Source organism: Gigantopelta aegis, chromosome 14 (assembly GCF_016097555.1).
Source record: "Gigantopelta aegis isolate Gae_Host chromosome 14, Gae_host_genome, whole genome shotgun sequence".
Taxonomy (NCBI): Eukaryota; Metazoa; Mollusca; class Gastropoda; order Neomphalida; family Peltospiridae; genus Gigantopelta; species Gigantopelta aegis.
Window position 1 is genome coordinate 16898433 of NC_054712.1, and position 12571 is coordinate 16911003.

General features: G+C 38.1%; 1 protein-coding gene across 1 annotated transcript in view; it reads right to left on the minus strand.

Moving 5' to 3' along the window:
- LOC121388286 (inositol 1,4,5-trisphosphate receptor type 3-like) overlaps window positions 1–12571 on the minus strand; it is a 133059-nt gene that overhangs the window by 38176 nt on the left and 82312 nt on the right. The window contains exons 37-42 of the mRNA XM_041519565.1: window positions 10442–10544; window positions 8838–8888; window positions 4489–4719; window positions 4000–4134; window positions 2969–3118; window positions 1494–1595 (exon numbers count right to left, since the gene is read on the minus strand). Of these exons, the coding sequence (XP_041375499.1) occupies window positions 1494–1595; window positions 2969–3118; window positions 4000–4134; window positions 4489–4719; window positions 8838–8888; window positions 10442–10544 (772 nt within the window). The remainder of the gene's footprint in view (window positions 1–1493; window positions 1596–2968; window positions 3119–3999; window positions 4135–4488; window positions 4720–8837; window positions 8889–10441; window positions 10545–12571) is intronic.

Sequence of the window (12571 nt, forward strand, 5' to 3'; positions counted from 1 at the left end):
ACGAAGCGTGTTGCCGCTAATTCAACAGGCTGTGTATTGACATTCAGTGTTGCATATATAAAAAAAAACAAAAAAACTATCCAATTTAGTTCTAATAACACCTCTGAATTTGAAATGTCTTCCCACTGGATTACATAATGCAACTATGACGAATCTGAACTGCCAGACTCCGAGTTGACAGCGATACACACGATGCATGTTAAAATCACATGTCACAGCAAGACAACGAAAAGACCAATTAGCTGTATAAACATACTTGTGTCAGTTAATTTTGTATGTTTGTGCAGTAAAATGTTGGTTATACGGGTACTCTTCAAGAAATTATTTTTGTACAATTAAAAAATGTTGTGACATAAAGTTACTCACGGAAATGGGTATAATTCCGGTATATTTCACGCGATGTCCGTAATGAGGTTTTACTTATGATTAATGAAAATACAATGTTTATTGCATCATTATAATGATTTTAAATAAGTACCACGCCACCGTTCCTCATTATAGTAACAACTGAATATTAATTTATAAGATTTATATAAATTTGTCTTTGGTACTTAGGTACACTAACCACAAATAATGTAACGCAACCTGTAACTGTAAGGCTGTAAGTGTAATACCGTAAACGTACTAATTAAATTTTTTATTTCTTGTTCATGTTCTTAACATTTCTGGATAAAATATTATCATTTTTTTAAATATGTATTAAATCATAATAATATTTAAACTTTAAAAAAAAAAAAAAAAAATGTTTAAACAAAAAGAAAAATTAATGCCAAGATCTAAGGTTAAGAAGTATATATGACATTATATAGTATTCATATAACTTATTGTAATAATGTTTTTTTTAAATCTTGCGATTTTGGGTTAAATTGTGTGAATTAAAAAAATCTCCTGCTTTTTGACAAAATCTCCTGCTTTTTCAACACACATCTCCTGCTTTCTCTTGACTAAAGGTTGACAGGTCTCGACATGATACTACACAAAATGTTCCCCGACTATCCAGATAAACAAGGTTCCACTAAACTCTTATTTTGACAAGCAATGGGCATAACCAGTTTTGTAGAGCTGGGCAGTATATCGTATATACTGTTCAATATCGGTATCATGTTAATATGATTTACCATACCAAGCAAAAATTCAAAATACCGAAATTTTGGTACTGAAATTTTCTAGACAAGCCATTTAGTAAAGCACTAACAATATATCTGACGAATGGAAAATAGCTGAAAACAAGAGACAGATGTGTGTGGAATTTAATTTTATTTAGATGAAATTAATTGGCGAGACTTAACTCGGGTATGCATTTAAAGCCGAGTATACAGAAAATACAGCTCACAGTATCGGTATTGGTATTGTATCAATACCAAATACTGTACTGATACCGAGGTAAATCACCCCTAAAATAATGATACCGATGCCGAAATTTCAATACCGCCCAGCTCTAGTTTTGCTTATCTGCCATCCTAAAAATGGTGAGAATCCTGTGTCTGGGTTACCTTTTCTATGGAACACTTTTTGAAGTCTCCAGCTCTCAGAATAAAATTGATGTAGTCAATTATTTTGTTATCATATATCACAACTCGGTTATCTTGGTTTCCCTGAAAAAATAGTTCAAAATAATTCTATTATGTCAAAATCACTCAAATGGACATCAATATGAGTCGTCATTTGTTCATGCTTTCAAATTTCACAACTTATAATTTTAGTTGTTAAAAATACTCCACTTGTTGGAAAATTCGTTCAATATCAAACTCTAACTTTTAATAGAAAATTGCTCTTGTATGTTTAAAAAAAAAAAAATTGTATCATATACTGGTTTTAGCTTCCAGTGTACACTGAATATTTCGCAGTGTATTCTTGTGCATTCTATGCTATGCAAAAACACAGCTGTGTATTTGTAGTGTAATCGACCGGCCTCGGTGGCGTCGTGGCAGGCCATCGGTCTACAGGCTGGTAGGTACTGGGTTCGGATCCCAGTCGAGGCATGGGATTTTTAATCCAGATACCGACTCCAAACCCTGAGTGAGTGCTCCGCAAGGCTCAATGGGTAGGTGTAAACCACTTGCACCGACCAGTGATCCATAACTGGTTCAACAAAGGCCATGGTTTGTGCTATCCTGCCTGTGGGAAGCGCAAATAAAAGATCCCTTGCTGCTAATCGGAAGAGTAGCCCATGTAGTGGCGACAGCGGGTTTCCTCTCAAAATCTGTGTGGTCCTTAACCATATGTCTGACCCCATATAACCGTAAATACAATGTGTTGAGTGCGTCGTTAAATAAAACACTTCTTTGTAGTGTAATCAGACAAAATATGTTAGTGTTTTTGTGGCTTATTCATACAGTATTTGTGTGAATATGTCGAAAATATGCAACCGGATTCAAGTCTTTTCGCACTGTGCTGGTTTTAGCTTCCAGTGTACACTCCATACCTACTGCATATTAAATAGAGGTATATTAATTTACTGGGAACCATTATCATATTTATAAACAAATAAACAATTGTCACATATTACTACCATTCAAAACAGCATGCAGTTGCTTTTACTCTATAAATATTTCATGATGCACATCGAATTATGACATTAAAATCCCTGATTTAGAATTTATATGGCCACCTTAAATCATACCCCTGCAATACTGGTGAAATAATTCCACCTTGATGAACAAAATAAAGCACCTTGCAGGTTTGGTGTTCTTCGGAGATAATATATATTTTTAAATGATGAAGAAACAAATTGACATCCAGGCCTTCGAGAATAGAAAAATCTGCGTGACTCATTTATCGTTTACGCAAAAATAAATCCAAGTAACTCATTTCCTTTTTGCGTCACCTGTTATATCCAAGTAAATGGTGCTCCAAATTTTGCACAAACAAAAAATAGCTGATGCAAAAGTACATTTGCGTGACCAACGCGCAAACGAAACGATCGTTCTCGCAATTTTTAGAGGCCTGACATTACAATGTTACTCACAGCAGTGAATTCATTCATCGACTCAAACAGCTGGATGACAAGGCCGATGTTTTTTCCATTGATGTTGGAGTACACAACATTCAAGAAGCGTGTCACCTCTGCAATGATGTCAAACGACTTCACGTTGTCGGGCTGTTCTCTGAGGTAGTCCTACATAGACAGAAATTAACAAAACATATAGATACCAGGAGGAAAACAAAGAAAATAAATATTTGTTTTTATGCCACCTCAGGTCATTATAAATTACAACTATTTGGTGTCTAACATAAATGGTTATTTCCATATTTGGACTAAGGCCCAAAACACATTGGGTCTGAGTCTGGCAAGTGTGGTACAGAAGCCATGTCTCGTGTATTTTGACATCTGAGTCTGTAACTGTAATGTGTTATCAATATATATTAATGCGTTCATATCGTTAGATAAATTTACTTTTATAAACATTAACAATAAGTATGAGAAATCCACATTTATTAATATATACCTTTCCTGTTGGCTGCCAGTCTGGCAATGTGAAAATATAGCGCAAGTTCTGTGACGTCTGTTGCCAGATATGTAGTTAACGTCATCACAGACATGGTCTGTTTGGTCACATTCAGTTAAATGCGTTTCATTTTGGACTGGCCCCATACTCGCCAGACCCAGACTCAGATGCGGTGTGTCTGTCACATTCGATTCAATGTGTTTCATTTTGGACTGGCTCCATACTCGCCAGACCCAGACCCAGACCCAGATCTGGTATGTTTTGGATCTAACAGGAAAAACAAGAAACCCACTGCTACCATACAGCTTATTTCTACTAAACAAGCAGCAAGAGTACTTTTATATGCATTTTCCCAGAGACAGGATGGCACATATCAACACCTTTGATACATGGTCATTTGGCATACATCCACACCATTACTTTGAGCACAAGCTCAATGTACATGTAGCTGTCATTCCAGTACTCACCTGCAGCTGTTTGTTTTGTCCGTCACACATCCGTGCCATCACTTTGAGCACAAGCTCAATGTAGCTGTCATTCCGGTACTCACCTGCAGTTGTTTGTTTTGTCCATCACACATCCGTGCCATCACTTTGAGCACCAGCTCAATGTAGCCGTCATTCCGGTACTCTGCTGACGAGTTCTCCTCAATCTCAGTCTTCGGCTCTGGCTCAGGCTCAGGTTCCTGTCAGAAACAAACACATATCATAAATATTACAGCACTCTACCAAGAGAGAGGCAGGGAGAGGGAGAGAGAGTGATCTCCATTTTGACGTCCTCGAGTGTGTCAATTAGAGCCTCTAAAGAAAGGTTTAATTTAACAACAGTCCTACCTCCACTTTGATAGTCATCTCCATTTCGACCTGAGTGTGTCAACGACAGCCTCGTAACAAACAAGGAATCTAAAGAAAGGTTTAATTTAACAACAGTCCTACCTCCACTTTGATAGTCATCTCCATTTCAACATGAGTGTGTCAATGACAGCCTCGTAACAAACAAGGAATCTAAAGAAAGGTTTAATTTAACAACAGAGTCCTACCTCAATTTTGATAGTCATCTCCATTTCGACATCCTCCTTGAGTGTCTCGATGAGAGCTTCGTCCTCCTTGACGAGTGGGTTCGAGAAGTTCACCTCCTTCTTGATCCCATTCGTCTGCGTGTCCTTTTTACCCTTCTTCGGCTCCTTCTTCTTCTTCGGCTCCTTCGGCTTCTTTGCCTTCGCTTTCTTCTTCGATGGCTTCATTGTGGCAGCCATAACCACTTTCTTAGTCTAAAATAAGAGGAAGAAAAAAAGAAAGAAAGAAATGTTTTATTTAACGACGCACTCAACACATTTTATTTACGGTTATAACATATGGTTAAGGACCACACAGATAATGAGGGAGGAAACCCGCTGTCGCCACATCATAGGCTACTCTTTTCGATTAGCAGCAAGGCATCCCACAAACCATGGCCTTTGATATACCAGTCGTGGTGCACTGGCTGGAACGAGAAATAGCCTAATGGGCCCACAGACAGGGATCGATCCCAGACTGACCGTGCATCAAGGGATTGTTTTTCCACTGTGCTACGTCCCGCCTCAAAATAAGAGTAAGTGTTAACAAACAAAAAAACTTCATTGTGGCAGCCACAACCACTTTCTTAGTGTAAAATAAGAGTAAGCGTCAATCATTGTGGCAGCCACAACCACTTTCTTAGTGTAAAATAAGAGTAAGGTCTCACTACACAGATGTCATCTGCCATTGAAACCCATGCTAAACTGCCCATCTTCAAGCGAAGATTGCCCATAGCATGGGTTCTCGTTGGCACTAACAACATACACCATTGCGAACATACATTATATAAGCATTTATATTCATTCCAAAATTGTGAACATTTCCGTCTCAGTTTTTTGCTACAAATGTATATGACCGCATCTGGCTGTAGTACCGGTCCGAACAGGTGGTTCATTAACCGATTCACTTCGGCTGTCACTTGCACTATATACCCATGTCCCAAAAGGTCGATGCACAATATTACAAAATAACATGGGCAAAATACAGCCAGAAGACTTACCATTAAACATACATATTGTTTTAATTCTTCACCATTTCCTAGAAGTGAATATATGAACCATAACATGTGCCCCAATTAGGAACTATAGTGGACCGTGATGAATGAACTCTCACCCGGAAGTGATCTGTGTAGTGAGACCTAAGCGTCAATCATTGTGGCAGCCACAACCACTTTCTTAGTGTAAAATAAGATAAAGCGTCAATCATTGTGGCAGCCACAACCACTTTCTTAGTGTAAAATAAGAGTAAGCGTCAATCATTGTGGAGCCACAGCCACTTTCTTAATGTAAAATAAGAGTAAGTCTCAATCATTGTGGCAGCCACAACCACTTTCTTAGTGTAAAATAAGAGTAATCGTCAATCATTGTGGCAGCAACAACCACTTTCTTAGTCTAAAATAAGAGTAAGTCTCAATCATTGTGGCAGCCACAACCACTTTCTTAGTCTAAAGTAAGAGTAAGCGTCAATCATTGTAGCAGCCACAACCACTTTCTTAGTCTAAAATAAGAGTAAGCGTCAATCATTGTAGCAGCCACAACCACTTTCTTAGTCTAAAATAAGAGTAAGTCTCAATCATTGTAGCAGCCACAACCACTTTCTTAGTCTAAAATAAGAGTAAGCATCAATCATTGTGGCAGCCACAACCACTTTCTTAGTCTAAAATAAGAGTAAGTCTCAATCATTGTGGCAGCCACAACCACTTTCTTAGTCTAAAATAAGAGTAAGCGTCAATCATTGTGGCAGCCACAACCACTTTCTTAGTCTAAAATAAGAGTAAGCGTCAATCATTGTGGCAGCCACAACCACTTTCTTAGTCTAAAATAAGAGTAAGTCTCAATCATTGTGGCAGCCACAACCACTTTCTTAGTCTAAAATAAGAGTAAGCGTCAATCATTGTAGCAGCCACAACCACTTTCTTAGTCTAAAATAAGAGTAAGTCTCAATCATTGTGGCAGCCACAACCACTTTCTTAGTCTAAAATAAGAGTAAGTCTCAATCATTGTGGCAGCCACAACCACTTTCTTAGTGTAAAATAAGAGTAATCGTCAATCATTGTGGCAGCCACAACCACTTTCTTAGTGTAAAATAAGAGTAAGTCTCAATCATTGTGGCAGCCACAACCACTTTCTTAGTCTAAAATAAGAGTAAGTCTCAATCACTGTGGCAGCCACAACCACTTTCTTAGTCTAAAATAAGAGTAAGCGTCAATCATTGTGGCAGCCACAACCACTTTCTTAGTCTAAAATAAGAGTAAGTCTCAATCATTGTGGCAGCCACAACCACTTTCTTAGTCTAAAATAAGAGTAAGCGTCAATCATTGTGGCAGCCACAACCACTTTCTTAGTGTAAAATAAGAGTAAATCTCAATGATTGTGGCAGCCACAACCACTTTCTTAGTGTAAAATAAGAGTGAGCGTCAATCATTGTGGCAGCCACAACCACTTTCTTAGTGTAAAATAAGAGTGAGCGTCAATCATTGTGGCAGCCACAACCACTTTCTTAGTGTAAAATAAGAGTGAGCGTCAATCATTGTGGCAGCCACAACCACTTTCTTAGTCTAAAATAAGAGTAAGGGTCAATCACTGTAGCAGCCACAACCACTTTCTTAGTCTAAAATAAGAGTAAGTCTCAATCATTGTGGCAGCCACAACCAGTTTCTTAGTCTAAAATAAGAGTAAGCGTCAATCATTGTGGCAGCCACAACCACTTTCTTAGTCTAAAATAAGAGTAAGCGTCAATCACTGTGGCAGCCACAACCACTTTCTTAGTCTAAAATAAGAGTAAGCGTCAATCATTGTGGAGCCACATCCACTTTCTTAGTCTAAAATAAGAGTAAGCGTCAATCATTGTGGAGCTACAACCACTTTCTTAGTCTAAAATAAGAGTAAGCGTCAATCATTGTGGAGCCACAACCACTTTCTTAGTCTAAAATAAGAGTAAGGGTCAATCACTGTAGCAGCCACAACCACTTTCTTAGTCTAAAATAAGAGTAAGTCTCAATCATTGTGGCAGCCACAACCAGTTTCTTAGTCTAAAATAAGAGTAAGCGTCAATCATTGTGGCAGCCACAACCACTTTCTTAGTCTAAAATAAGAGTAAGCGTCAATCACTGTGGCAGCCACAACCACTTTCTTAGTCTAAAATAAGAGTAAGCGTCAATCATTGTGGAGCCACATCCACTTTCTTAGTCTAAAATAAGAGTAAGCGTCAATCATTGTGGAGCTACAACCACTTTCTTAGTCTAAAATAAGAGTAAGCGTCAATCATTGTGGAGCCACAACCACTTTCTTAGTCTAAAATAAGAGTAAGCGTCAATCATTGTGGCAGCCACAACCACTTTCTTAGTCTAAAATAAGAGTAAGCGTCAATCATTGTGGCAGCCACAACCACTTTCTTAGTCTAAAATAAGAGTAAGTCTCAATCATTGTGGCAGCCACAACCACTTTCTTAGTCTAAAATAAGAGTAAGCGTAAATCATTGTGGCAGCCACAACCAATTTCTTAGTGTAAAATAAGAGTAAGCGTCAATCATTGTGGCAGCCACAACCACTTTCTTAGTCTAAAATAAGAGTAAGCATCAATCATTGTGGCAGCCACAACCACTTTCTTAGTGTAAAATAAGAGTAAGCATCAATCACTGTGGCAGCCACAACCACTTTCTTAGTCTAAAATAAGAGTGAGCATTAACTAAAAATACCTCTTCATTGTTGCAGTGATAACCACTTTCTTACGTCTAAAACAAGCATTATGAGTACTGCTAAAGCAATAACACTTTCATATTTTCTAAATTCAAGGGCCATAACTCTGTGAAAAATGGGTAAATCACCATGAAAGTTGATCTTGATATGTAACAGTACATGATAAAGCTGTATACAAAATTTCATCTCAATATCTTCAGGAAACACTTTCATATATCTTTACTTCAAGGGCGATAACTCTGTCAAAAATGGGTAAATTGCCATGAAAGTCAAACTTAACCTGTAACAGTACATGATAAAGCTACATGTATACACTATATATGGGACAGACAGACAGACAGACAATGGACAGACAGACAGACGGACCGACGGAGATGAAACCTATAGTCCCCTCCAGTTTGACCGGTAGGGGACTAATATGAGAATGTGTCAACTAAAAAAAGATGTACTTTGTATTTTTGTAATACAAATCTACAGATAAAATTTAAACTTTCAAATTTTTTGCAATTTTTTTGTCGGACGATTTCAAGACTGAAATACATTATATGCATTTTTATACAAAGATTTTACATATTGTAAATTACTGGGGTATTGTATTAAGCAGAGAGCTTTTTAACAACTAGAAAAACAACTTACCCATCCACACAGACGCTGTTGGCGAAGAACATCTTCATATGCCTGTATTTGCTGCAAATATAAAGGAGAGGAATATATTATTGATGGCATCTCAGCATATTTTATTTTAAATTAAGGCCATTTGAGACAGAGAGAGAGAAAGAGAAAGAGAGAGAGAGAAGTGAAATCAGAGAGACAGCCAGAACAGAGACAGAGAGAGAGAGAGAGAGAGACAGAGAGAGAGAGAGAGAGAGAGAGAGAGAGAGAGAGAGAGAGAGAGAGAGAGAGAGAGAGAGAGAGAGAGAGAGAGAGAGAGAGAGGGGGGGGGGGGAGAGGGGACAAAAAGAGTAATAAACAGACATAGAGAGGAAACCTGCTGCCACCACACAGGCTATTTCTCCCAATAAATGAACAGTGGATCTTTTATATGCACTTTTGTACAGACAAGACTATAAATATCACAGTCTTTGATGTACTTTGGAGTACTGGTTGAACTGGGAAAAACCCTGGGTTATGGTGAGAACAATACCCTCCACTCCCCACCCCACCCCCCACCCCCCGATGCAAATAAAACCAATCTTTAAAATATAATATCAGTTGGAGCACTTCAATATGTCCGTGTCATTTAATCACAATACTTTATCAGTTTTATAAGTATTCTGAAAATGGCAAAAATAATATTTATTTATATGCACTGACCCTACAATTTCAGAGGTACATATCTCTTGTATTTTGCATGTTGAGCTATAACAAACAATAAGATGACATTGGATTTGATAACTGAGAAATTCAAGTAAAAAAAACTCTAGCTAAAAATATTTTACACTGCCTAAAATCTAGGGTCACCGGTTTTAAAAGGAAATCTTTCTTACAAAACAGCCAAGCCACTGAGATAAATCAGCTGTTTAATGTAAAGCCAAAATAAATGAATTCTTGTAGATAGTTCATATCCACAGGACTGAGTATATGTATTAATGTAATATGTATTTATTCTATATGGATAAGCTGCTGGACAATCAAGCTGATGACAGTGGTTAAAATCCCGTCAAAGCTGGTTCACACTTTCATTTATCATTCTTATCTATCACCCTCTACCTTTCATTGTCATTATCTTAATAAAAAAACTTTCCAATTTCTCCCACATGTGTTTCGACCTAATCTGTCAATTTTCAATTTCCGTCAATTCTGTCTGCTGAGTTGTCCACACCATCACCTACCTGTCTGAACTTCCTCCACAGGTGCAATCTCTGTGTATTTCCCTGCACCAACCTGGCATCCTCATCCTCTGCTGCTAATACTGCTGGTCTTACTAACGACCACCGGTAATAGGGGAGTATATATACGTAGGTAGTTACAAGTGCCTCTAAACAATGCCAGAAATAACTACTGAACACTCTCCAAAGTGGTCAGACTAAGTCCACAGCTAAAAGCTGATGGGATATGATAGGTGTGTGGCACGGATAGCCACAAGAGACAAGCACATGTCACGGTTGGAAAGACAAGGACTGGGATGTGAAGTAGACAGTGAAACAAGTTGAAAGAAAGGGAAGAAATGAGATGGAATTCAAAGGAGAGAAAGGAAAAGGAGCAGTGGGATAAAAAAAGAGAGAGATATTTATTCAAACCTTCAGTGCCATCAGACTGACGACAAACGTTGTGCGTGCTTTTCTGGCCATGGCTTCCGGTGATTCTTTCAGTTTGGCTTCTTGCTGGGCTTCTAGAGATCGCCTGCAAAAAGAAAACAGAAAGTTGACTACTGTATTCCTTGTCCTGCGGCACTGAAAACTTGAAATATTAGTCAATAAACAGAAAGTTGACTACTGTATTCCTTGTCCTGCGGCACTGAAAACTTGAAATATTAGTCAATAAACAGAAAGTTGACTACTGTATTCCTTGTCCTGCGGCACTGAAAACTTGAAATATTAGTCAATAAACAGAAAGTTGACTACTGTATTCCTTGTCCTGTGGCACTGAAAACTTGAAATATTAGTCAATAAACAGAACGTTGACTACTGTATTCCTTGTCCTGCGGCACTGAAAACTTGAAATATTAGTCAATAAACAGAAAGTTGCCTAATGTATTCCTTGTCCTGCGGCACTGAAAACTTGAAATATTAGTCAATAAACAGAAAGTTGACTACTGTATTCCTTGTCCTGCGGCACTGAAAACTTGAAATATTAGTCAATAAACAGAAAGTTGACTACTGTATTCCTTGTCCTGCGGCACTGAAAACTTGAAATATTAGTCAATAAACAGAAAGTTGACTACTGTATTCCTTGTCCTGCGGCACTGAAAACTTGAAATATTAGTCAATAAACAGAAAGTTGCCTACTGTATTCCTTGTCCTGCGGCACTGAAAACTTGAAATATTAGTCAATAAACAGAAAGTTGACTACTGTATTCCTTGTCCTGCGGCACTGAAAACTTGAAATATTAGTCAATAAACAGAAAGTTGCCTACTGTATTCCTTGTCCTGCGGCACCGAAAACTTGAAATATTAGTCAATAAACAGAAAGTTGCCTACTGTATTCCTTGTCCTGCGGCACCGAAAACTTGAAATATTAGTCAATAAACAGAAAGTTGCCTACTGTATTCCTTGACCTGCGGCACCGAAAGCTTGAAATATTAGTCAATAAACAGAAAGTTGACTACTGTATTCCTTGTCCTGCGGCACTGAAAACTTGAAATATTAGTCAATAAACAGAAAGTTGCCTACTGTATTCCTTGTCCTGCGGCACTGAAAACTTGAAATATTAGTCAATAAACAGAAAGTTGACTACTGTATTCCTTGTCCTGCGGCACTGAAAACTTGAAATATTAGTCAATAAACAGAAAGTTGCCTACTGTATTCCTTGTCCTGCGGCACTGAAAACTTGAAATATTAGTCAATAAACAGAAAGTTGCCTACTGTATTCCTTGTCCTGCGGCACTGAAAATTTGAAATATTAGTCAATAAACAGAAACATCTTATACTGGGTATTCAACAATTGAGTGGGCTAATTCTCTAGTACATGTATTTGTTTCCAAAGAAGCAAAAAGACAAAGAAAAAGCACAATAAGTGATGGTGCTAACAGAAAAAAGAAAGAAATAAATGTTTTATTTAACGATGCACTCAACACATTTTATTTACGGTTATATGGCGTCAGACATATGGTTAAGGACCACACAGATTTTGAGAGGAAACCCGCTGTCGCCACTACATGGGCTACTCTTCCGATTAGCAGCAAGGGATCTTTTATTTGCGCTTCCCACAGGCAGGATAGCACAAACCATGGCCTTTGTTGAACCAGTTATGGATCACTGGTCGGTGCAAGTGGTTTACACCTACCCATTGAGCCTTGCAGAGCACTCACTCAGGGTTTGGAGTCGGTATCTGGATTAAAAATCCCATGCCTCGACTGGGATCCGAACCCAGTACCTACCAGCCTGTAGACCGATGGCCTACCACGACGCCACTGAGGCCGGTGGTGCTGACAGGTGCTATGTAAGTTTGTAGAGGGATGTGGGATGTACTTGTTGAATGGCCATTATACCTCATTTAATGAGTTAGATGTGGAAAGCAGTAACTATATATTTCGAGATAATTAGCACAAAATAGATATTGGTCTGAAACTTGTCTGAGAGTGACAAAAAGCTAGTCAGTTTGGTAATGAAAAGAAACTTAAGGATAAAATTAAAAGGATTTTAAAGTTTACTTTTTTGTTTAACAACACCACTAAAGCACATTGATCATCGGCTATTGGATGTCAAACA